We start from the raw sequence: 22,522 nt of genomic DNA, 5'->3' as shown, positions 1-22,522 counted from the left end.
ATGCAATTGATATTTGTTGATCAGAAGTTGTTATATTTATTGCTGATTAGAAAAATATTTACAGTACAGCATCAGGATTGAGCTTCAGATCAATGGTTTTGATCACGATAGCAAAAGAACTATATTACAGAACAAGTTTAGCAACAATGAAAACAAAACAATGCAGTGCAATTAGGAAGTAAAATGTAATGAACAACATAACTTTCTTTTTTAACTTTTAATTTATTTATGATCAGTGTGATTTTTTTAATTTTTTTGGTTCTTTTTTATTTTTTTATTTCCACACCAGGTGTGTGTGTGTGAGTGTGTGTGTGTGTGTGTGTGTGTGTGTGTGTGTGTGTGTGTGAGTGTGTGTGAGTGTGTAGCTTAATAATTAATTTGTAATATTTATAACACTAGCTTACTACCTTTATGTTTTTATGAAATACAGCAAAAATGTGTCAGACACACAGTGTCTGGTTACTGGTTAGAGACAGCTGAAGGTTTAAAAAAGAAAAAAAATCTCCGACAGGCAGAGACGCAATGCGAGTTGCATTCTACCAAGCAAGCACCACGTCTGAACGAACCCACGTTTACCAGAACTCTACTGGTTAGTAAGTACGTATTATTAAAGTTACAACCCGAAGTAAAAAGCTGAAGAAACCCTAAACGTTAACGGAAAAGACCCGTGAACCCGAGTGACAGAGGGAGAGACAGAGAGCTGTTCTGTGTGTGACTGTGAGTGAGCAGAGTGAGACACAGCAACACAATACATCTGTATGTGTGTAGGGGAGGGGCGCTGTGACTAGCCTATCACAGAACGCTGACACAATCAGCTACCCAATGATGATTTTCATTCAATCCAAGCACAGATATTGACTCGTATTACTCGTATAATACTCGTACTCGGCAGAAGTGCTTTATCCGTACCGGATACTCGTTTCAGTTTCCGGATATTCGTTTCCGGCTCATCTCTAGTTCTGAGTCATCTCCAAACACACCAGGGGTCTGTATGGATGGTCTGACCAGTCTGCAGCTACACGGCCTCATACACGGGAAGAACGGTTACAGAGAGATCAATAAACTGCATCACAGTGGTCTCCGTACCTACCCTTGCTATAGGTAACAAAGCACAGAGATGCACACCATTAAGACAAATTATAGCTCTTTTGGTACAATATACAATATAAACCATCATGCTTTCGGACTGCATCAAACAATACCAAATCTTTACACATCATCCATACGAATAGTGCAATGTACCGGGACACAGTAGAGGGAAGTATTATTTCTTCAGCCAGGAAAAAAAGGGATGTTTTAACAAGACTGCAACCTCAAGCATACAACCTAGAATAATCCTACAAGCATGATGAAGTGTTTTGTTTCTGATTCCTGCCTTGTCTTTGTCCCTGTTCTGTCACTGGTAGTTGATCTAACATGTCAGGATGATGCTGGGCTGTTTTGCGTTTATTGACCTTATTTAAGCCGCTTTGTTTTACCACGTTTTCATCTTGCAGTTGTTTGTTACTTGTGTGAAATTTGTCAAGCCTAGTCCAGCTCCCGGTTTGTATGTTGATCCTGTTTTAAGAGTAAACAAAAAGTGTTACGTAAGTAATATAAGAATTTCATGTAATGTTTGGAGAGATATTCACAATTTACCAAAATATTTACCCACTGTATTGTGCTGTTCTGCAAATCTACACAATAACAGTTGAGTACAATACTGTATGTAAGTTCTATGGTAATTGTTATTAGAATGATTTAAAAAATAATGAAATGGTGTTTTTAGATTTCTGTGCTTCAAGATCTTATTCACCGATATTACTTCCAGGGTTAGATATGACCAAGATGAATCTTTCATCCATTAAATTGTCCACTTATGTGTTGTTGGAAGATGCTTCAGAGGTTCTTAGCGACATTCAAATCAGGACAGTTTTAAAGTTCATTTAAAGATTTAAGTATGTTATTGCGTTCTTGACAGCACTCAAAATCTGTGTCTTAATTTGTGGCCCTGTGTCTCTTTGACTGTTATGTTTGCCTTTTAAATGCTTCCCAAAATGATTATCTCAGAGTAAAAGGTTACTGTTTGTTGATCAGTTTTAGACCTCTCTTTAAAATCTGCCTTATTTTTATAAAGTACATTATTCAAATTTAGAGTAAAAAATTAGCACACAGTACGAGTACACACTAAAAAAGCTGGATTATTATACAGTGTGAAAATAATGCTGACCCCTCTACTGTTTTTCTTCTCTTTAAAGTGCTTTTAAAAAGTTAGCTTGTTTTTTGAATGACAGAGAAAAGATTCAGAAGCCCTGATATTCTTGTGATGTGAAGTACTTTCAAGAAGTCAACATAAGCTGTGTCACAGCATGAGAATCATCGGTTAGAAGGTGTGCTCTCACCACTTATAATATCAGTTTGTACGTGTCTGAACATGCAGTGCTTGATTATGAACTGCTTGGCTTCCAAAAATTACAGCATGAACTGTAATGTCAGAAAACAGATGTGACATTTTGTCACTTTTTGTGTCATACATTTAGGATGTTAAGTGACTGAAACAAAGGTTAAACAAAGGTGGTATGACTGAAGTTAAATTACTAATGTATAAATGCTTAAAAATGTATGAAAGCAAAAGTAGAAGAAATAAAAAAAATCATATAACAACACAAATCCCAAGTGGACAGATTCCAATCCTCATTCTCACTCTTACATTACATTTATATTTACAGGTTTTTTCAGACACCCCATCCAGAACGATGTACAAAAGTGCTTTGAACTCTCTATCAATAAATACATTAACACTGGTTTACAGTTACATACTTAGGATACCATCAACCTAAAAGTCTTTTGAAGGTTTTAGATTTTTTTAACGTATTTATTTAAATATACACACAAAACAAACAGGGTTTAAGTGCTAGTTTAGGTGGAGTTCAGGGTGGGGTAGGTCAACACCTGATGTTTGAAGAGGGTAAGTGACTCAGCTGTTCGGACATCTAGGGGAAGTTCATTTCGCCACCACGGTGCCAGAACAGAAAAGAGTCTTGCTGTATATCTACCTCTTACCTTGAGAGATGGTGTGACCAGTCGAGCGGTGCTGTAGCTCTGAGGGTGCAAGATGCAGTGCAAGAACATTACAGTAAATGACTCTGTTAGACAGTTAGATTGTAATAAACAGAGGTGGGAGTAAGTCATTTTTTGTGAGAGTCAAGTCAAGTCAAGTCAAGTCACTGCTTTATGTCAAGCAATTCAAGTCAAGTCGTAGCTTGAGTCAAGCAAGTCACTGGCAAGTCATACAGATTTTTGATGATTTAACTAAATGTATATATATTAAACAAAGTTAAATCTACAGTATTTATGGACTATGAGAGTTTTATTTGCACCAAAAAATGATTATATGCATTTATTTTTAAAAGGTGTCCACATACAGGTGAGTTGTAAATACAATCAAAATCTAAAAATGAATAAAAATCAAAACTACAAAGCCTAAGATGTAAATGTAACTGAAATAAGGCCAAAATAAAAGCATGAAAAGTTTCAATATGCCTCAAACATGGCAGAAGACCATGGAAACGTATATATAAAAAGTGCAATGATTTCTATGCAACCAAATGGCATTTTTTGAACAGGTATTCACCTTTAATGGGACATGAACACATCCTTAAATTAGATCCTTCCTTTTTAACAACAGAATAACAACAACAATCAATCAAGTCAATCAAAAAATGTAAATTATTGAATCACACAAACCTTGAAGTGAATTAACTATTGGGGAGAGAGAGAGAGAGAGAGAGAGAGAGAGAGAGAGAGAGAGAGAGAGAGAGAGATAATTGGAGTGAGTGTAATTTATTAATTAAAGGGAAAGTTCACCTAAAAATGAAAATTCTGTCATCATTTTCTCACCCTCATGATGTTACAAACCTGTATAAATTCCTTTGTTATGATGAACAGACATGTAGATATTTTGAGGACTGTTTGTAACCAAACCATTCATGAGCCCCATTCACTTCCATAGTGGGGAAAAAAGAATACTATGGAAGTGAATGGGGCTCATGAATGGTTTGGTTACAAAAATTCCTTAAAATATCTTCCTCCGTGTTCATCAAAACAAAGAAATTTATACAGGTTTGTAACATGAGGGTGAGAAAATTATGAAAGAATTTTTTTTATTTTTAGGTGAACTATCCCTTTAAATTGAATGTGTGTGCGTGTGCATGCGAGACAAGAATATGGCTGTGCTTGCAACTCTGAAGTTTTTTATTTTTATATTTATGTTTTTTTATTTATATATATGTGCATCCCCATAAAAGAATCCATACGCTTTTCACCCAAAGCCTAACACTGAAGACCAATTATAAGTGCTATTGCAAAACATCTGACATTTCCACATAAACAGTGACCAGCCATTTACACTACATTGCGCTTGCAAAAAATTTGATTAGATAGAACTTTGTCACTCAATTGTGAGCGATGTGGTCGCATACTGCTGTTCTTCTCTTCTCATCTTGCACAAAATCCCGGTACCCGAACTTAATTATTTTTGGTGTGGCGCCTTCCATGTTTCGTCACGACTGTTAAGGTTTATTAGTTAGTGCGCGCGCTCCCTCTGCGTGCCTGCTGCGTCACGTGGTTAGATTACGCTCTTGTGTTCGTTTAAAAACAGATTTAAAAAAACAAACAAAAAACAAGTTATTTCGAGTCATTTAACTCAAGTCCGAGTCAAGTCTCAAGTCATGAATGTCAAGTCAAAGTCAAGTCGAGTCTTTTTTTAATATTTGCCAAGCAAGTCTCAAGTCTCAAATGTGCGACTTAAGTCTGACTCGAGTCAAGTCATATGACTCCAGTCCCCCATCTCTGGTAATAAATGATAGCACTGATGCTGCCTGATGCATAAAAGCTTTATTGTAAGGAAGTAAAATGTAGAGAAGAAAAATACATAGAAATTAAACCTATTGCTAATGTGACCCTAGGGCTAGGTTATATTTTTAATAGCACAAAATAATTGTTTCCTCTTATGTATTTGTGGATCTTATTCCATGTATGTCAATCAATTAGTCTTAATTATTTTTAAATGAATAGGTTCTTCAATCCAGAGTTTTTGTCGGTGCAGGCGCTGAGTTCGACCGCCTGGTGGCGAAGGTACGAGAGCTCAGTGTTCCACCTCCTGAAGAAGGAGGCGAAGAAGAATTCTCATCTCTGTGAATAATAATAATCCTTCTGGATCATTTGAGCTCTTATTTTCTCCTTCTGTCTGATTTCATTTAATTTCTCTTTCATTCTGCGAGTTTGAGAGGCGAAAGTAAGTAAAGTTATTTAATCAGTGTTTCTTTTCTTCTTTAATCTTTAAGCCGGTGTTTTCTTCATGTCCTTTTAAACCCCAAGCTGCTGGGTGAGTTTTATATTAAACGGTTTAATGTGGAGAAATTTATACTTCATAATAATATTTTTGTATTTATGTAGGTGTGTTTATGGCATCATTCACGGTTTCTGCCAGCAAAATAAAACAAATAATAATTATAATAATAATAATAATAATAATAACAATAATAATAATTATAATTATTATCGTTATTATTATAATTGTTGTTATTATTATTATTATTGTTGTTGTTGTTGTTGTTGTTATTATAATTATTATTATTGCAATATCCTCAATAGACCAATATAATACTAATTATTAGAGAGTTAAAAATAGTAGAACTAATAGAAATTTTAATCATTGTAATATAAAATATGTAAAGTATGCATTATATTACAAATTATATTTGTGCAACAGGAGTAAACTAGATTTGTAAAGTTCGTCACAACAAACTTTGATGTTGGCTTTGACGAGGCAAGTATTCGCAAAGGCTGGTGCTTTTTGGAGGCAAGTGGACATAAGGGTCAGTGTTACTTTTGGAGGCAAGTGGACATAAACCTTGTGAAATCTAGTGGAGTGCTAGGGTGCCAAAACATTTGGAGGCAAGTGGAGACAAGCATGTGATGTCATCAGAATGCCCGTGAGGAGGTTCCCCTCATTGTGCTGAGTGTTTTGATATGTCACATGTCCATGTTGTAAAAAGTTTTTTGATTTTGCCTATTTTGGGGTCGGGGCTACGGGACAACTGAAAGGCCAGTTGATACACCAATTTAAAAGTCTGTTCAGAGTATCACCCTAAAGGAGCTGGCCGAGTTTGGTGTAGATAGTTTGAAAGCTTGCCGAGTTATAAACCTCTAAAATTTATAATGGGAGTCTATGGGAAAAAGGCCAATTTGAGACCCGGTACCGGAAGTACTTAGAAAAGTAATAGCAACAAACTTCAGACCAGGATCTACAACATATCCGAATTTGGTTCATGTGGCTCGAAAGCCCTAGGAGGAGTTACTCTTGATACATTTTTGTCTAAGCTTAAATAGAAAAACAGAATGTTGGCTTCTACAAAGCCAACATAATTACTGAAAATTTTTTTTAATAAATAAAATTGTGTGTGTTTGTGTGATACAGACAGACAGACAGACAGACAGAGATACGTATAAAGGATGTCTGAGGTGGAGTTATCATGCTTGGCGTGTGTAAAGATGTTCCTGCATGCTAGTGTGTATCCGCGCTGCAGCGTAAACGGGCTGCTGTTAGCACCTGCAGGAGGTGTGTGTGACGAAGGTGTGTGTGTGACCGACTGTGTCCCTCTGCTGCACTCTCATCTTCCACTGGCCATGATCGCTCAGCTTGCTCTCACACAGGTACACACACAAATAACTAGACATTGTCACATAGTTCTTTTAGAGTTTAGTTGATGTTGATGTTTTTTTGACATTACATTTGCATGCTTCGAACAAGACTATCAATACTTATGATTCTCCTGTAATAATAAATCCTTGTGCAGGTGGACATGTGGTGTTCTCAGACGCAGCAGAGGATTGTGGGATATTACCAGGCTAATGCTAATCTGTCTGACTGCAGGTGATGTTTTGGGTTAGATCGTCATTCGTTATTGAGGCACATGAATTGCTACATGACTATATTTTAAAAACATTAGATATGTTAACGTGTTTATATCTATTATGGTGTTTCTTTTATGCAAATAAGGGCTTGTCTCATAGATATCTATACACTAGATGTCACCTTGTATAGGGCAGTACATTGGAGCAAATGCGTCAATAGAGCAGCCATCTTGGTACAGGGGACCCCCTCCTTTTAATGCATTAGCGTCAATGTAGGCAAAGGAATAAAATCACCATAAATTGTCATGAATGCGATTTCTATTTTTTTTGGTAGTTCCAAATGTCAGACATGTATTTATCATTAAGTCCAGAGAAAATTTAAGGTTTTGATATTAAGATAATCTACTTTTTCACAATATAATGCTTAGTGCTAGTAGGTGTAAGTTTATTAGTTACATTCTTCCACTTGAGTAAACTTCAAATGAACAATCACTACTTACCTTATAGCCTACTGCATGTAACACTGCTACAATGGTGTGACTATACATGTTAATTTAAACATTTAAAATGTATTAGTTTATTAAATATGATACACAAAGCAATTTGCAGGTGGAAGCAAATCACAAATTTGAGAGGAACATAATGTGAAAGATAGTTGAGGTGCCAAAGACTGTTGAATCTTTTATTTATTCCTGTACCACAATACTTTTGCCACATTTGCCATAAATAAGTATGTACTAAAGTCACATAAACCAAAAAAACCCCCACAAAGTTTGACTTTGAGGCTGAACTGCCAACCTAACTGGTGACATCCTTCCAGGACTGTCAGCTGAGTTAACCATTAAAAAAAAGTGTTTAGTGCTGCAACTGCAACTCGTCTCTGTTTATCACTTGGGAATCTACAAACAGATTCAGATTCAGATTATTTTATTTAATGCCATGTCAGCAATCAAAAGCTATTTTCATGGAAACATTCAATTACAAAAACACAAATATCATATAAATTCAATAAAAACAAAACAAATATAAACGGCAAGTCATATACAATTTTTTATTTTAATTAACATACGATAAAAAAATCCAAAACCTTTTTAGGCATAATGTCATTAAATATGTCCTTAAGTGAAGTAACTTGATAAAAGAGCATTCTGCTTGTGTTAAGTCCAGGACAATCTAATAAAATATGTTTGACAGATAAGGGAATCTTACAGAACATACATAAAGTTGGGTCTTCACCTTTAAGCAAAAAAAGCATGGGTCAATTTTTAATGTCCTTATTAAGAGCTTCAGAATCTACAAACATTGTCGGTTTTCCTAACTGTCAAAAACTAATGAGGAACTAAGCCTGGATTAGCTGCGGTCGTTAACCAAGGACTAAAACAAACCAACGGAACAAGAAATATAATTTCCTAACATTCAATACCATAAAACACATTCTCACTTGTGAAATGTAATCCCTTGCTGTCTGGTTTTTAGATTTCTTTTGTTTGAACAACCATATGCAGCACAGAAGTCCGGCATCGTCCATGCATTTGAGGTAAAGGAGCACCGTACAAAGATGGCAGCAGTTTTGACGCATTTTTAGGACCCCAATGCGACATCTAGTGTATAGATATCTATGGGCTTGTCTAATGAAATATTCAGTGCATACATCTCTGGTCGGTATGTTCGTTTTAAAACAGTATGGTTTGTCAAGGTCACGTGACTAAAATTGTCACAAATACCTTCACTGTCATAGCTTAAAGCATTCAAACCTTTTTTTGATAAGGGGGAATCTGAGTAATGTTTAATAAACAATGTTACTGAAAATTATTTGTAACTGTAAACAAGTGTCTCATCTAATTATTTCATTGAGTGTTTATTCGTGCTGGTTGAGGATTTGTCGCCTCCAGCTGGTAGATATGTGAACTGACACGAATATGCTCAATACTGAACTCTACAACATTGTTATATTTATAATATTCAGAATTGAAAGTCTTATTACTAAAATAATCAACAACAGCATAGTATAACAAGTTTAACAGCAAATTACCTATCGACATGTAGATAGAGCAGAACAGAGCAGAAATAAGCTCACTGGGGTGAAATATAGTTATAAAGATCATAAAAATCATCTGTGTCTGTTTTAAATTTCTGTTTACAGTCCAACTGCATGTGCTTTCAAAATGGCAGACAAAATCGTGGAGCAGAGCAGCAACGCAGTGTTACTGATGGTATATACACACGCACGCACAGCAATACTGGAACATCAATATTTTGGAAATTAAAATTTTTTTAAAAAACTGCTCTACTGTTTGATTTATACAGAATTAGAGGAAAATTGTACAAAATTAATCAGAATCACTGATGATGTGAGGTGTATGATAATCGTACTTCATAATACTTTTGAACATGTATTTTTGTGCTTTCATTTTGAATCTATATAAATCAACTCTCTGTCTGTTGTAGATCGATGGAAAGAAAATGTCACCTGGATATCGTGTTCCTCCAATAGTGATGTACGAACATAAAGACTCACGATGGACCTTAAAAGACAAACACACGTAAGTGCATTAATATCCCACACTGAGGCTAAGAGCAACGTCCTTATGAAAAGCCTACGAGTCTAAAGGCCATGTCTCAAATGCCCCAGAGTCTAAGGGCTGCATCTTCAAAATTCACTAAGGGCCCTGTCCCAAAAGTAAATCATCCAGATTTCAACACTTTCTTTAGCTTGGTGTTAATAGCAGGAGCCGATAAGACCTGTTATTAACACCAAGCTAAGGAAGGTAAGTATTTCTGGTTAGAAATACTAGTAAGGTCTTTATCCCTCTATGACAGTGACTAATGCTAACAGTCCATTTCTTGACTGACCTGACCTGATTTTGTTATTAAACTTAGGCCTATAAAGTACTAAATATACACTCTGTATTAAATAGTTATCACCAAACTGGTCTACATATAGCGCTCTTTTTAAAATGATCACCAGCAGTATCACTTCTCTTTCAAGTCTCTCAGGGAAACTGATCATTAAAAAATGTACTCCGTCTGCTTTGTTAACCTGTAACTCGTTATACTGGTTTAACCAAAACAAAACCAGTATGCTTACGCACAAGAAATATTGGACCTGCCATATAAATTCATGCCTCTATACATAAAGCTTGACTTTTACTGCTAGTATGGGGAACTATTTCATATAACATTCATATCATCTCTCTTTCTTGCTTGTGAAGACTACAAGCTTTCTTTACAGGAACAATGATCGCCTGGGCCCCTTTTACCCCCTTTCACTGAGTTGGGCCTGAGTTATGGGCCTTGGTTATAAATTCTCCTGCAATGTCGCTGAACAATAAATTACATCAAATTACATCATTTTCCTTCAGCCAGTGTTTATCCCCCGTGATAGCTTTCTTCCGTATCCTGGCTAATCTACCTTCCCTCACCATTTCCTTTGTTATTTTCTGTTAGTGTGGCTGTCCTGGATAAGGTAATAGAAGATTTTCACCTTTTGTTGTGCAATAATTTCCCTGTTGAAAAGAAAAAAATCTATAAGCACTCCTTTCCTCTTCCTGGTATAAATTATATTCACAGGCTACATACAGTACTTTGATCTTCTATAAGGGCTTGAAAAACATAAAACTGTCAGTTATAATATCAGCATGCTTTACTTTTTTCTTAACAATTTGTCTCTTGGATTAAAGCTTTTACCTCAGCTGCTTGTGCTGATGCTGTGATTCTTCCTTTACTTGCTTTCCTAAAGTTAAAAGTTTCTCTTCATATTTAGCTATATAAGCTTTATATAATATGTAAATAATTTGTCAGTATCCACAAAATTCAAAATTAGCCACAATCCAAAAATCCTCAAATCCGGGTTGGCTTGCAAAATTTCTCGAAACTAAAGGCCCTGTCCCAAAGACTGCTGAGTTTAAGGGCCATGTGCAAAGTGCTCTCGATTCTAAGGGCCACGTTTCAAACTCTCCCAAGTCTAGGGGCTATGTCCCAAAGGCTCTTGAGTCTAGGGGCCATGTCCCAAAGGCTCTTGAGTCTAGGGGCCATGTCCCAAAGGCTCTTGAGTCTAGGGGCCATGTCCCAAAGGCTCTTGAGTCTAGGGGCCATGTCCCAAAGGCTCTTGAGTCTAGGGGCCATGTCCCAAAGGCTCTTGAGTCTAGGGGCCATGTCCCAAAGGCTCTTGAGTCTAGGGGCCATGTCCCAAAGGCTCTTGAGTCTAGGGGCCATGTCCCAAAGGCTCTTGAGTCTAGGGGCCATGTCCCAAAGGCTCTTGAGTCTAGGGGCCATGTCCCAAAGGCTCTTGAGTCTAGGGGCCATGTCCCAAAGGCTCTTGAGTCTAGGGGCCATGTCCCAAAGGCTCTTGAGTCTAGGGGCCATGTCCCAAAGGCTCTTGAGTCTAGGGGCCATGTCCCAAAGGCTCTTGAGTCTAGGGGCCATGTCCCAAAGGCTCTTGAGTCTAGGGGCCATGTCCCAAAGGCTCTTGAGTCTAGGGGCCATGTCCCAAAGGCTCTTGAGTCTAGGGGCCATGTCCCAAAGGCTCTTGAGTCTAGGGGCCATGTCCCAAACGCTCTCGAGTCTAAAGGCTTTTCATTATGCACAATCCACTAATTAACAATAAATTCCAACCTTTGCAGCAGAACCTATATGTTAGTCAGAACACTAGACAGTCATAGCCTGTAGAACTTTGCCAGTGTTTTTATTATTATTTTTATTTCTTTTATAGTATAATGCTTCGCCAGTGGGAGGAAACTCGAGCAGTCACCGCTCAGTTACTGAACTCCGGGGATCACACTTTGTTGGTTGACTTTGACAACCATTTGGATGACATCGCAAAGGACTGGACCAATCAGAAACTCAATGCTAAGATCATGGAGCTAGTCTGTCCAGCTAACGGCAGCATGTAAACGTCAGTGTTGTTTATGTGTCAGAGAATAAACTCACTGTCATTCTGATGTCGTAAAGTGTGTGAAAGAAATTATTTTTAATATTATTTAAAACTCATTTAACATTTCAATCCATAAATGTAACTTTTTGTTGTTCTTGCTGTTCAATTTTTTATTTATAATTAATACTTATTCATTCTTGTCCTGTTTTTGTGTACATTGAAATATTATAATGACTAATTTTTAAGACCATTATAAAATGTTTATATTTTAATTAATTTGTTTATATAATGAATTGATTTAAATATATAATTTTATATTTATTGATCTTTGCATGTGTTAGGAAAAGCAATAGGTAAATCATTAAATGCCACAGTATTTACATCAGTAGTAACTGATGAATTTGTGTTAAAAGAATTTTTCTTGATTTTAGAATAAAATTGTCAAAAACAAGTGTCTTACAGACTTCTCACAAACATATGGGCATATATTGTATGTTTTTAGTTTTTCTTCTTCTTATTATTATGTTGTGCCTTATTCACTTCTTTTCCTTATTCACAAAATAATAATAATAATAATTGGCTAATTTCTTTGGCATAAGTAGACTAAAAGACTTTAGGACATGCTTTTATCGGAAAGCGATCAACTTTGGGCTGATAATAGTAACTCTGTTTCGTCATGGCAATATTCTCATGGCTTGATGTTCTGTTAACATGACTGATTTGTAAAAGCAATACATTGCATCCAATACGTGAAAATTTTTTTTTATAAACCACAAAAAATATTCATGCTGTACTGTTTCAATTTTAATTTCTACTTTTCAAACATTACTCATGAAATATTTGCCGCCTTAACAAGAACAACACGAACACATCTCTGTTTCAACATCAGTTTAATAGGTAACAATGCTAACAACGGGGTTTTGTATGGTATTAGTGTTTTACAATAAGAAGTACAAGACAGTCTTTTAGTTACCAGAGAAAAAATCAAGAGAGTAATGACTGCAGTTCTACAGAACCTGAGGACGAACCCACGATGCTCTGTGTAGTACAGACTTTGAATCGCTTAAATGTTACTCCAGACAGATTACAGGAGGTCAATCAGAGCATGTCGAATGTCTGAGCAGGAAGCTCCACCAGATTGAGGGTGATTTCTCCTGATGGTGACTGCTGAGCTAAACTCTGCAGCAAGGACATGGACTGTGCCCATGCTTGCATTTCCTTCTGTTTCTCAGCCCAGGGCAGACTGATCTGATATAGAGATAGAGAAAGATGAGTAATCTCTAATAGCAGTACTTTCTGGAAATTATGAAATTGTATAGCACTTCTCAAAACTAGCAGCATTATTTGCAGTGTGTGTGTGTTTTGTGTACTCTCCTCATACTGTACACAACACAAAACTCCAAATCTGACAGCTTTTATGCTGTTACACTAATGTTAGACCTTCAAATTTTACATTGTTTTAAAAGATTTTATGGGAAATAATAAGTGTGGGCTTGTATGATGTGCTCCTAAACCACACCACTATAACACCACACCTAGAAGTGTGTTATTAGTCCGTGCTGTCTGTTTGTCAGTTTGTCGTATCACACTATCAGTGTACATAATAGCTACATTTCATGTTGTGAGATTATAAAGTGCTGACATTGGAGTACTCCAGTAAACTGTTAGCAATGTCTCCTTACAGAAAACTTCACCATATGAACAACAACACATTGTTTTGTTTTTTAAACATGCATGTTTACATAAATCTGGTATTTGTAGTTGCACATATCAGAGAAACTGAATCATCAACTTCTGACCATTCAGATTTGAGATTTGTCAGATTGCTCTGACTTTTTGACTCAAATGAATTTTATCTTCTTGTTCAATTTAGTTTAAAGCAGTTTCATAGAAAACACACACTCACACACAGCATTGTTCTCAAAATGTAGACTGTTTACTGTTAGTGTTTAGTGTTCCAATTCCATGTGGACTCCAATAGGCATGTGGTAGCATAGTGGTTAAGGTGTTAGGCTACCAATCGGAAGGTTGTGAGTTCAATCTCAGGTCCACCAAGCTGCCATTGTTGGGCACCTGAGCAAGGTTCAATTGCTCAGTTGTATAAAAAATGAGCTAATGTAAGTCACTCTGGATAAGGGTGTCTGCCAACTGCTGTAAATGATACACCACTGCTCTCAGCAAGTGACTAGTGTAAACCATTGAACACAAAGCACTTTCTTGTTTATTTACTCAGATTTACCTTAATAATGATAAGTTTCTTTGAAATGTCGTCATCCTCCAAAAGTTCCTCTCCAAAACAAAGTGTGATCTCACTTTCAGGTTCTTTTCCTTCATTATTGAACTGCTCCAACTCTGAAAGTATAAAAAAAATAACAAGAACAAAAACAGGATATTTAATTTCAAATACCAGAATCTAAAGAATGCAGAAAGAAACAAAGAAAACCCACCAACTACTAAGGATAAACCCTGTCCATTAGGTAGGTGTGTTAACTAGCTGATTAGTTAAATGTGGTTTTGGTAGGCTGAAGGATTTTATTCCAATCAAGCTGGAGCCATCTCTGATTCCATTTCTTTAATTGGTTCAACTTGGTCTCCAATCAACTGTTCATTGTATCTCCAGTGTGGCTGATATGAATGCCTATAGCCACACCAGCCCTTTGCAGACAAGCCTGAATGAATGATCCTTCTGCAGAGCTTGAGCAGAGCCTGGCCAGTAATGAGACCATGACCGTACTTGACCATACCTAAAACACTAAAGATCACTGATTCTATCGCTGATTCCTTAAAGCCAGCTACATCTGAGCCATTATTTGAGACGAACCCTGATGATGAGGATCTTGCTTAAGGATACAATTATGGTGGCGTATGCCAGGATCTGAACTCTCCCACCCCTTTGCATAGACTCTTCGCCCTCTTGCCATTTGGAAGTAGGTATCTGAGCATCCATACTCTCACCACCACCTGATTCTTCCCTAAGGCTCTCAGATTACTCAACACTTTACTGCCTCCCAATGCTTACTATGGCAAATTAAAGCCCTAACCCAGTATGGTGCCACACGACTGCAATTTAAAATGCTGCCCCAAATATAACCAACGAGGCCATGAGGAATGCTAATTCGATTTCCCCATATATAATTACCTTGTTTGAAGAATTGTCTGTTAAATATCAGGATCGGTTTTACGCCTCTCTCCATTTTGCTTCCCGTGTTAGTGAGCGTGTGCGGTCCCTTCCAGAAAACTCGTCCCTGACAGAGACGTTTGGCGTAAACACCTCGACTCGACGTAGTGAGAACAACGCCGCCTTCCATAAAAGGCATCAGGGTGGAAAGGGAAGTAATCTGATTGGGCGTAAATTTGGAGGGAGGAGGAGGAAGAGGAACCCGAGGGAAACTCATGCTGTTTATAGATGGTGGAGCCGAGGATGGCGGGAAGAAAGCGATTCGAACGTCATCGCTCATCACTTCTTTCTTTAGCACCTCCTCTCCAAGGTAATAAACCCTGATGAAGAACGAGGGGCATTCTAAGACAAAGAGAGAAAGCGAGAGAGAGAGAGAGAGAGAGAGAGAGAGAGAGAGAGAGAGAGAGAGAGAGAGAGAGAGAAAAAAATTAATCAGACAAAAAGCTGCTGAACTCAGATATGGAGACTCTTCTAATGGGTGTGGCAAAAGATTCTAATGGGTAGATTTGATTCATAGCCAGCTATTCCAGATTTACCTCTGGCTGTTCCGGGAGGAGGGGTGGTTTCCACTGTGAGGTTGAGCTGAATCTCATCGATGACTGAAGACGAGAAAAAAAAATCATTTACGGACAGAATCATCTCCAAGTTAGTGAACTGAACAAAACTATTTAGTGAGTATGACTCTCACCTTCGTCTTTCTTCATCATATCAGCACACTCTGTTGGCTCATCTGGATGAAAAGTGATGTTAGCTTCTGTAGTGACATCAAGTTCCTGTATGTCAGAAAGTTAAAAAAAAGGAATTATAAAAAGGAAATATTTTTTAATGTCAGATGAAGTTAGCAAATTTTTTATATGTTCAATTAACTTCTTCCACTACATATGGAGGAATGTTTTTGGGCAACAATGTCCATCACTGATTAATTGAGGAATAAAAGACCTCTTATTAATTCAGTTTATACCACGTTATAGCAGCTGTAACCAACAGGTCCCTCATGAGCCTTTATCTTATTAATACACAACAATATTACACAACTCATTTGTGTGGAGCTTCCACTATAATTTCCACCCTGGGAGTGGGCAGAGTATAGAAAGGAACACCTGTTAGTTACTGTTATAGAAATTTAATCAACACCTTCTCAACATATAGAATCCAGAATTTATCAGCAATTCATTAGAAACTCAGTCTTCTGTATCTGTGGCTCTTCTTCATCTCTCACCCTAGTAATGCTCTGGACTGCAGCAGCTGCCTCTTCCATTTTAATCTTGTTTTTTGGACTCTCTTCACTTATCTCTGAGTTGCTCCTCCTCTTTTTGCATTTACTCCTCCGCACGTCTTTCTCCTCTTCTTTCTTCACCTCGGTCAGACCTGTACAGGGAAAATGCTTCACTCAACTCATGTGCTGGGCTTCTGTCAAAAACTTTCAGTCACATAATTTCACTGTGAACCACTTCAATGCTATTCACCCACTAATATGATTCAGAAGAAAGAAAGAAAGAAAGAAAGAAAGAAAGAAAGAAAGAAAGAAAGAAAGAAAGAAAGAAAGAAAGAAAAGTAATTAAATCTTATATCATATGTCTATTTCAAGATTAAAAACAACTAGTCATGTGATCAGCATTAACAGCTAAAAGACAGACAGACAGATGTACAGACAGATAGATGAACAAGACACATACAGATGTACAGGCAGAAGGATGAACAGACAAACGGATGTACAGAAAGATGTACAGACAGACGGTTGTATAGACAGATGGATGAACAGACAGATGGATAGATGAACAAACAAACAGTCAAACAAACGGTAAGTGGGTGTCTCACCCTGCTCATCGAGTGGGACAAGCCGGTACACTTTGTAGGGTTCGGAGATGTCAAGCTGTGACCTTTCAGTGACCTCACTGAACTCAGGACTTTTATTCAGAGCACATCGCAGACGTGTCTTCCAAGAAGCGGGACCGGCAGGTTCATTCTCAGACAACTTCCCCTTAAACTCTGCCCATGCCTACACCACATGTTTTAAACAAACACACACACGGTCACAAGCCATGTTCCACACCACACACTATCTGTATCCTGGTCAAGTTCCTGTGTCTTTTTTCTTTTTTGCCAGCACATAACAGTACTCATAGAAGCAGAAGTGCATTGAAGATCATTAAAGTGTGAATACTGGAGAAATTTAAAAATAAACTTCGCTTTAAAAGCACATGATGATGTTGCTTAAGCCATTAAACCCCATCAGAATAAAGGATTTCACTTCTTTATCAAAAAAAAAAGAACAGGGACCTTGAAGATCGCAGCGTCCTCATCACAGCGGAAGTCATGTTTTGCAGCATGTTTCCATGGGATACGAAACATAGTCTTCTCATCATCGTCCCATACAAGACCACGATATTTCCCGCTGCTCACCTGCACACACACACACACACACACACACACACACACACTTAGCAGTGTTTAAGTTTTTATGTCCTGTATCACATGTGGTGCTGCATGTGGAAATTAAAGGTGAGTAATTTAGGAAAAAAAAAGAACAAAAGTATATAGCAAAGAAAGAAAGAAAGAAAAATAGAAAGAAAGAAGGAATAAAAGAACACATGTACTAACCTGGTCCACCATCCATGAGCGAAGCCGGCGAGTACAGCGCATTTTACCCGACGGCATCTGAAACAACAACATTAACTTCTTGCTGAACTTTATCTTGCAACATTGCACAGTTGGGCAAAGGCATGCAGGAAGATCTTTGTGTGTATAAGTTTTTCTGAAGCAAGCATAACGTTTTAAATCTAGATCAGTCACTGTTACGATTGAATTTAACTCGTATTTGACTTAATGACATTCTGTTCACGTTTGTGTGATATTATTAGAATACCCATAATGCAATTCTCCTCACTGATCCGAGTCTTTTTGATGTCACACGTCTATGCACACGTCTATGCCGAGGACATATGAGAAAAACTGCAACCCATGTTTTATTCCCCATTCACTCTCTAAGGGTGCATGCATTTTGGGGAATGCTGAGAAAAGTAATAACACCCCTGTTTAACTAGGGATGCTCATTTTGAGGCGTTTCTTGATTGTGAGAACTGATGGACTAGTTACACACTGAAAAATCATCCGTAAAAATGTACAAGAAGAAAAAGTCTTTTTTAATAAAATTCTAGCAAATTTCTAACAGCGAAGTTTGAATTTCATATTGAGCATCACTTATAAGTATTCTGTATAGACAGAGCCGATCGGCCCTATACGCTCATTACGCAAGTTGCGTAGGGTCCCACAAATTACGCAAGGCCCACCTCCCCCTGCCTCATTTTGCAGCACGTGTTAATGTTTACTGTGTACATGACAATATGAAGTGGAGCTGTCCATCTGGCCATGAAAAGAGAAAAAATAAACAAAATGAGAGTGAAATGCGAGAACAGCAATCAGGTAAACTTGTGTTCTCTTCAAGTTTGATGTCAGCAAGAGCAAATAACAGTAAAGTTAAGTTGATGTGATTCTGTCTCTAGTCTCGATCTGACTAGCTAAATTAGCTGTGCAGTGCTGCCAGTGCAAGTGTGAATGTGTGGCAAATGGTTTACATGGCTCACGGGTCAGGTAGCAGGGCCCCTTAGCAGAATTTTGCTTACGGCCCCAGGGAGGTCAGGATCGGCTCTGTGTATAGATCTCCTGGAAATTTACTGCAAGCTTTGGAGAAGTAAAGAACCTACGTTAAACTGCTCTTATCTCTGGTTTAGTTTTATCTCACTCCTGCAGCAGCTATGTTGGGACTCAGGCGAAAAATAGATTCGGAAAACTCGGCTTAAAAAGAAAGCAACTTTTTCATGTTTATTCCACAGGATTTGGATTTTTTTAACTACTGACAGTTTCACAGCTAATGAGGCACTAACATAAATAAATAACACAAGGGTGTCACATTATCTGTATTGTAACAGTACAGTTACACGCCATGACACAATACTTTTTTATACACTGTATACTTTGGCTCTAAATTACACTGGAAATAAAACACATACTAACAGATCAGTCTGTAATGCTTTATACACACACACACACACACACACACACAGTCATATGCAAAAGCTTAGGAACCCCTGACAATTTCCATTTATAAATATTTGGGTGTTGGATCAGCATGTTTGATCTATCAAATAACTGAAGGACACAGTAATATTTCAGTAGTGAAATGAGGTTTATTGGATTAACAGAAAATGCATAAATTTGGGCACCCCAGCAAAAAAATCACATCAGTATTTAGTAGAGCCTCCTTTAACAGAAATAACAGCCTATAGACACTTCATATAGCCTGTAATGAGTGTCTGGGTTCTGGATGAATGTATTTTGTACCATTCCTCCTTACAAAACACCTCCAGTTCAGTTAGGTTTGATGGTTGCTGAGCATGGACAACCTGCTTCAAAATCACCCCACAGATGTTCAATAATATTCAGGTCTGGGGACTGGGATGGCCATTTCAGAACATTGTATTTGTTCCTCTGTATAAATGCCTGAGTAGATTTTGAGCAGTGTTTTGGGTCGATGTCTTGGAGTAACTTCAACTTTGTGACTGATTCCTCAACGTTATTCTCAAGAATCTGCTGATATTGGGTGGAATCCATGCGACCATCAACTTTAACCAGATTCCCAGTATGTTATGACCAAATAACTCATTCTTTGTTTCATCACTCCACAGCACCTTATTCCAAAATGAAGCTGGCTTGTCCAAATGTGAGTTTGCATACCTCAAGCAACTCAGTTTGTCACTCTCCCATCACTCTCCCGTACAGCTTCACCTTGTGCAAAGTGCGCTGAATTGTTGAGCGATGCACAGTGACACCATCTGCAGCAAGTTGATGTTTGTAGGTCTTTGGAGGTGGTCTGTGGGCTGTTTTTGACCGTTCTCACCATCCTTCGCCTTTGCCTCTCCAATATTTTACGTGGCCTGCCACTTCTGGCCTTAACAAGAACTGTTCCTGTGGTCTTCTATTTCCTCACTATGTTCCTCACAGTGAAAACTGACAGCTTATATCTCTGCAATAACTTTTTGTAGCCTTCCCCTAAACCATAATGTTAATGTCTTTGTTTCAGGTCATTGGCAGTTGTTTTGAGGCCTCCATGTTGCCACTCTTCAGAGGAGAGTCAAAAAGAACAACTTGCAATTGGCCACCTTAAATACCTTTTCTCATGATTGGATGCACCTGTCTATGAAGTTCACAGCTTAATGAGCCACCAAACCAATTGTGTGTCCTAATTAATCAGTGCTACGTAGTTACAGGTATTCAAATCAACAAAATGGCAAGTGTGCCCAAATTTATGCACCTGTCTAATTTTGTTTTGATTCATATTGCACATTTTCTGTTAATCCAATAAACCTCATTTCACTACTGAAATATTACTGTGTCCTTCAGTTATTTGATAGATCAAAATGAAATTGCTGATCCAAACACCCAAATATTTATATGTAATTATGTAAATCATGGAAATTGTCAGGGGTTCCTAAACTTTTGCATACGACTATATATATATATATATATATATATATATATATATATATATATATATATATATATATATATATATATACCTCAATTTTAGATTCATCATCTCATCACAGAGAATAAAAGTATTTATAACTATGATATTACAAAGATATATTAGATATACTGTATATTAACAAAATATCACAATATACAAAATCTGATTATAAAGTATGAGGCGTTAAAGGATGATTTTACATGTGAATATAGGATTGCTGTCTATATTGAAGGATGATAATGAACACAGGATATACACTGGATATGGAATAGGGCAAATGTGTATATGTCCTATATATCATTTTTTGACTATAATTAAATATGGAGCTTTTACACAAAAGGGTTTTTTTCACCATCTTTTAATTCTTACAGACTTCCTCTGATTGTGGATAATCACTGTATGATCTGCACAATTAAACAGTGAAAATTGTGACATACTTAATCTGCAGTCAATCAAGCCCACTCAATGAGCACCGCTGCCATAAAACACATATATGAGATACACATATTCCATGTCTCTGCTCTGACCCTAGCTAGCTGGCTAAAAACTTGCTTCTGATTGGTTAACCCTGTCTCATACCAAAGCAGCTGCAAGTGACATCACAAACGTCGCTCAATCATACTGATTACATTGTTGACTAGTGTGAGCACCTTTACAGTGTAGTTACTGTGTATAACGGCATAATGCAGAACATATAAGCTTTCTGTGAAGCATGGTGGTGGTAGTGTCATGGCTTGGGCTCACATGGCTGCCTCAGGAACATTCTCACTAATCTTTACATGCTGGTAGCTGTAGTATGAAGACAGTCTGCCAATTTACAGAGACATGCATTCATTCTAATCAGGAGGAAATTTAACATGCAGCAAGTCAATAAACCATAAAGTTACTCGCAGTTACTGCAAGCGAGTGATATGCATACCAAAGTTGTTTAAAGTGTAATTCACTTTAAGACTACTTTTGCTCACCTTAACACTGTTCTATGTTGATGTACACCTCATAGAAATGTAGATGTAAATCTCAAGAAATCTATCATCTCATTTTCATCTCAAACCCAGATCATTTCAGTGTATTTAAATACATACAAACTCGACATGCCTTTCCAATACTTTCTGAATACTTCTATGTTATTTCTATCCAGTAACCTGTTGCCTTTGACAGTTGCATGTTTGGTTCCCCAAGTAATCAAATTTGTCCTTTAACTGGTTCCTCATGTAATCTTTGCTTTATAGTCAGAAGTAATTCAGCCAAATAGCTTAGATGTTTGGGCCAGTACAAAGAATTTGAAGGGGGAAATGACCACAACTACAAACACACCTACCCACACACACATGCAGAAGGTTGCACAACCAACACAAAATCTTAGCCAAACATGTATTTAGTGAACGTTTAATTGAAGCAACATGGAACAAATAAAGAAAAAAAATTATCTGATCCTTTTTGCTGCTTAACTATAAATATAATAAACTACAAAAGAATGAATCTGAAAGATGGATCTTTTTTTAATCCCTAAATCAAAAGGAAACCATTAAAGACTGCTGAGAAAAAAATCTCAGCACCAGAATTAGTTTTATCTGAATATTTTATTTCAAATCTTCAACTTTAATACTAATACTATATAACATTAATCATAATACATAGAGTTTTGCTCTAGACAGGTACAACAATATCACCTTTACTCAGATACATATCAGAGTTCATGTTTTATTATGCCACGCATACACACTGTCTTCCTTCCCCTTTTAAAGCCATTTCTACTCCAGAAGCAACAGCAGCAAAACATCAGTATAGGGATCAGTCTTTATGCCACAATAACTGAGTCGATTCAATGAAATGATTCTTTTCAACAACTAATCAAAAGCTAAAGATTGATCAAGAATACCCTGTTAACATTTAAAATCTGATATTTGAACGGCTGTAGAATTGATTTTAAATTACTTTTACCTTCTTTCGGTCAAAATGTGCTGCTCCTGCAGCCAAAAGGTGTGTGTTAATAATCTCGGTGCGAGTGTGGGTTTGTGAATGATCGTTGCTCGAGTCACATAGACAC

At 37.2% G+C, this 22,522-nt stretch overlaps 2 protein-coding genes across 3 annotated transcripts; one reads left to right on the top strand and one right to left on the bottom strand.

The window, feature by feature from the left end:
- Window positions 1-5,065: 5,065 nt before the first annotated feature.
- emc9 (ER membrane protein complex subunit 9) lies at window positions 5,066-11,838 on the top strand. Its single transcript, XM_060863150.1, has 6 exons — window positions 5,066-5,275; window positions 6,461-6,696; window positions 6,840-6,916; window positions 9,041-9,110; window positions 9,346-9,440; window positions 11,609-11,838. Exons 2-6 carry the CDS (start codon window positions 6,496-6,498, stop codon window positions 11,787-11,789), a joined length of 624 nt encoding a protein of 207 aa, XP_060719133.1. The 5' UTR covers window positions 5,066-5,275; window positions 6,461-6,495; the 3' UTR covers window positions 11,790-11,838.
- Window positions 11,839-12,643: 805 nt separating this feature from the next.
- On the bottom strand, window positions 12,644-22,522 carry irf9 (interferon regulatory factor 9). 2 transcript variants are annotated; one of them, XM_060863128.1, is made up of 10 exons: window positions 22,417-22,517; window positions 17,550-17,606; window positions 17,229-17,351; window positions 16,767-16,947; window positions 16,168-16,316; window positions 15,637-15,721; window positions 15,485-15,547; window positions 14,910-15,290; window positions 14,010-14,122; window positions 12,644-13,018 (listed from the first exon to the last, which is right to left on the bottom strand). In XM_060863128.1, exons 2-10 carry the CDS (start codon window positions 17,604-17,606, stop codon window positions 12,869-12,871), a joined length of 1,302 nt encoding a protein of 433 aa, XP_060719111.1. In that variant the 5' UTR covers window positions 22,417-22,517; the 3' UTR covers window positions 12,644-12,868. The 2 variants fall into 2 exon arrangements, with proteins under 2 accessions (XP_060719111.1, XP_060719120.1); XM_060863137.1 differs by lacking the exon at window positions 14,910-15,290 and having other exon boundaries at window positions 22,417-22,522.

Source organism: Tachysurus vachellii, chromosome 2 (assembly GCF_030014155.1).
Source record: "Tachysurus vachellii isolate PV-2020 chromosome 2, HZAU_Pvac_v1, whole genome shotgun sequence".
In the NCBI taxonomy this organism is placed as follows: Eukaryota; Metazoa; Chordata; class Actinopteri; order Siluriformes; family Bagridae; genus Tachysurus; species Tachysurus vachellii.
The sequence above is the reverse complement of the archived record's forward strand: the minus strand, read 5'-3'. Positions and strand labels throughout refer to the sequence as shown.

Coding starts and splice junctions, on each gene's coding strand:
- emc9 (XM_060863150.1), top strand. CDS start 6,496: ATGTCTGAGGTGGAGTTATCATGCTTGGCGTGTGTAAAGATGTTCCTG. Junction 6,697..6,839: donor CTCAGCTTGCTCTCACACAG/GTACACACACAA, acceptor ATCCTTGTGCAG/GTGGACATGTGGTGTTCTCA. Junction 6,917..9,040: donor GCTAATCTGTCTGACTGCAG/GTGATGTTTTGG, acceptor TTCTGTTTACAG/TCCAACTGCATGTGCTTTCA.
- irf9 (XM_060863128.1), bottom strand. CDS start 17,606: ATGCCGTCGGGTAAAATGCGCTGTACTCGCCGGCTTCGCTCATGGATG. Junction 17,352..17,549: donor GCTCATGGATGGTGGACCAG/GTTAGTACATGT, acceptor GTGTGTGTGCAG/GTGAGCAGCGGGAAATATCG. Junction 16,317..16,766: donor TGTCCCACTCGATGAGCAGG/GTGAGACACCCA, acceptor TTCCCTGTACAG/GTCTGACCGAGGTGAAGAAA.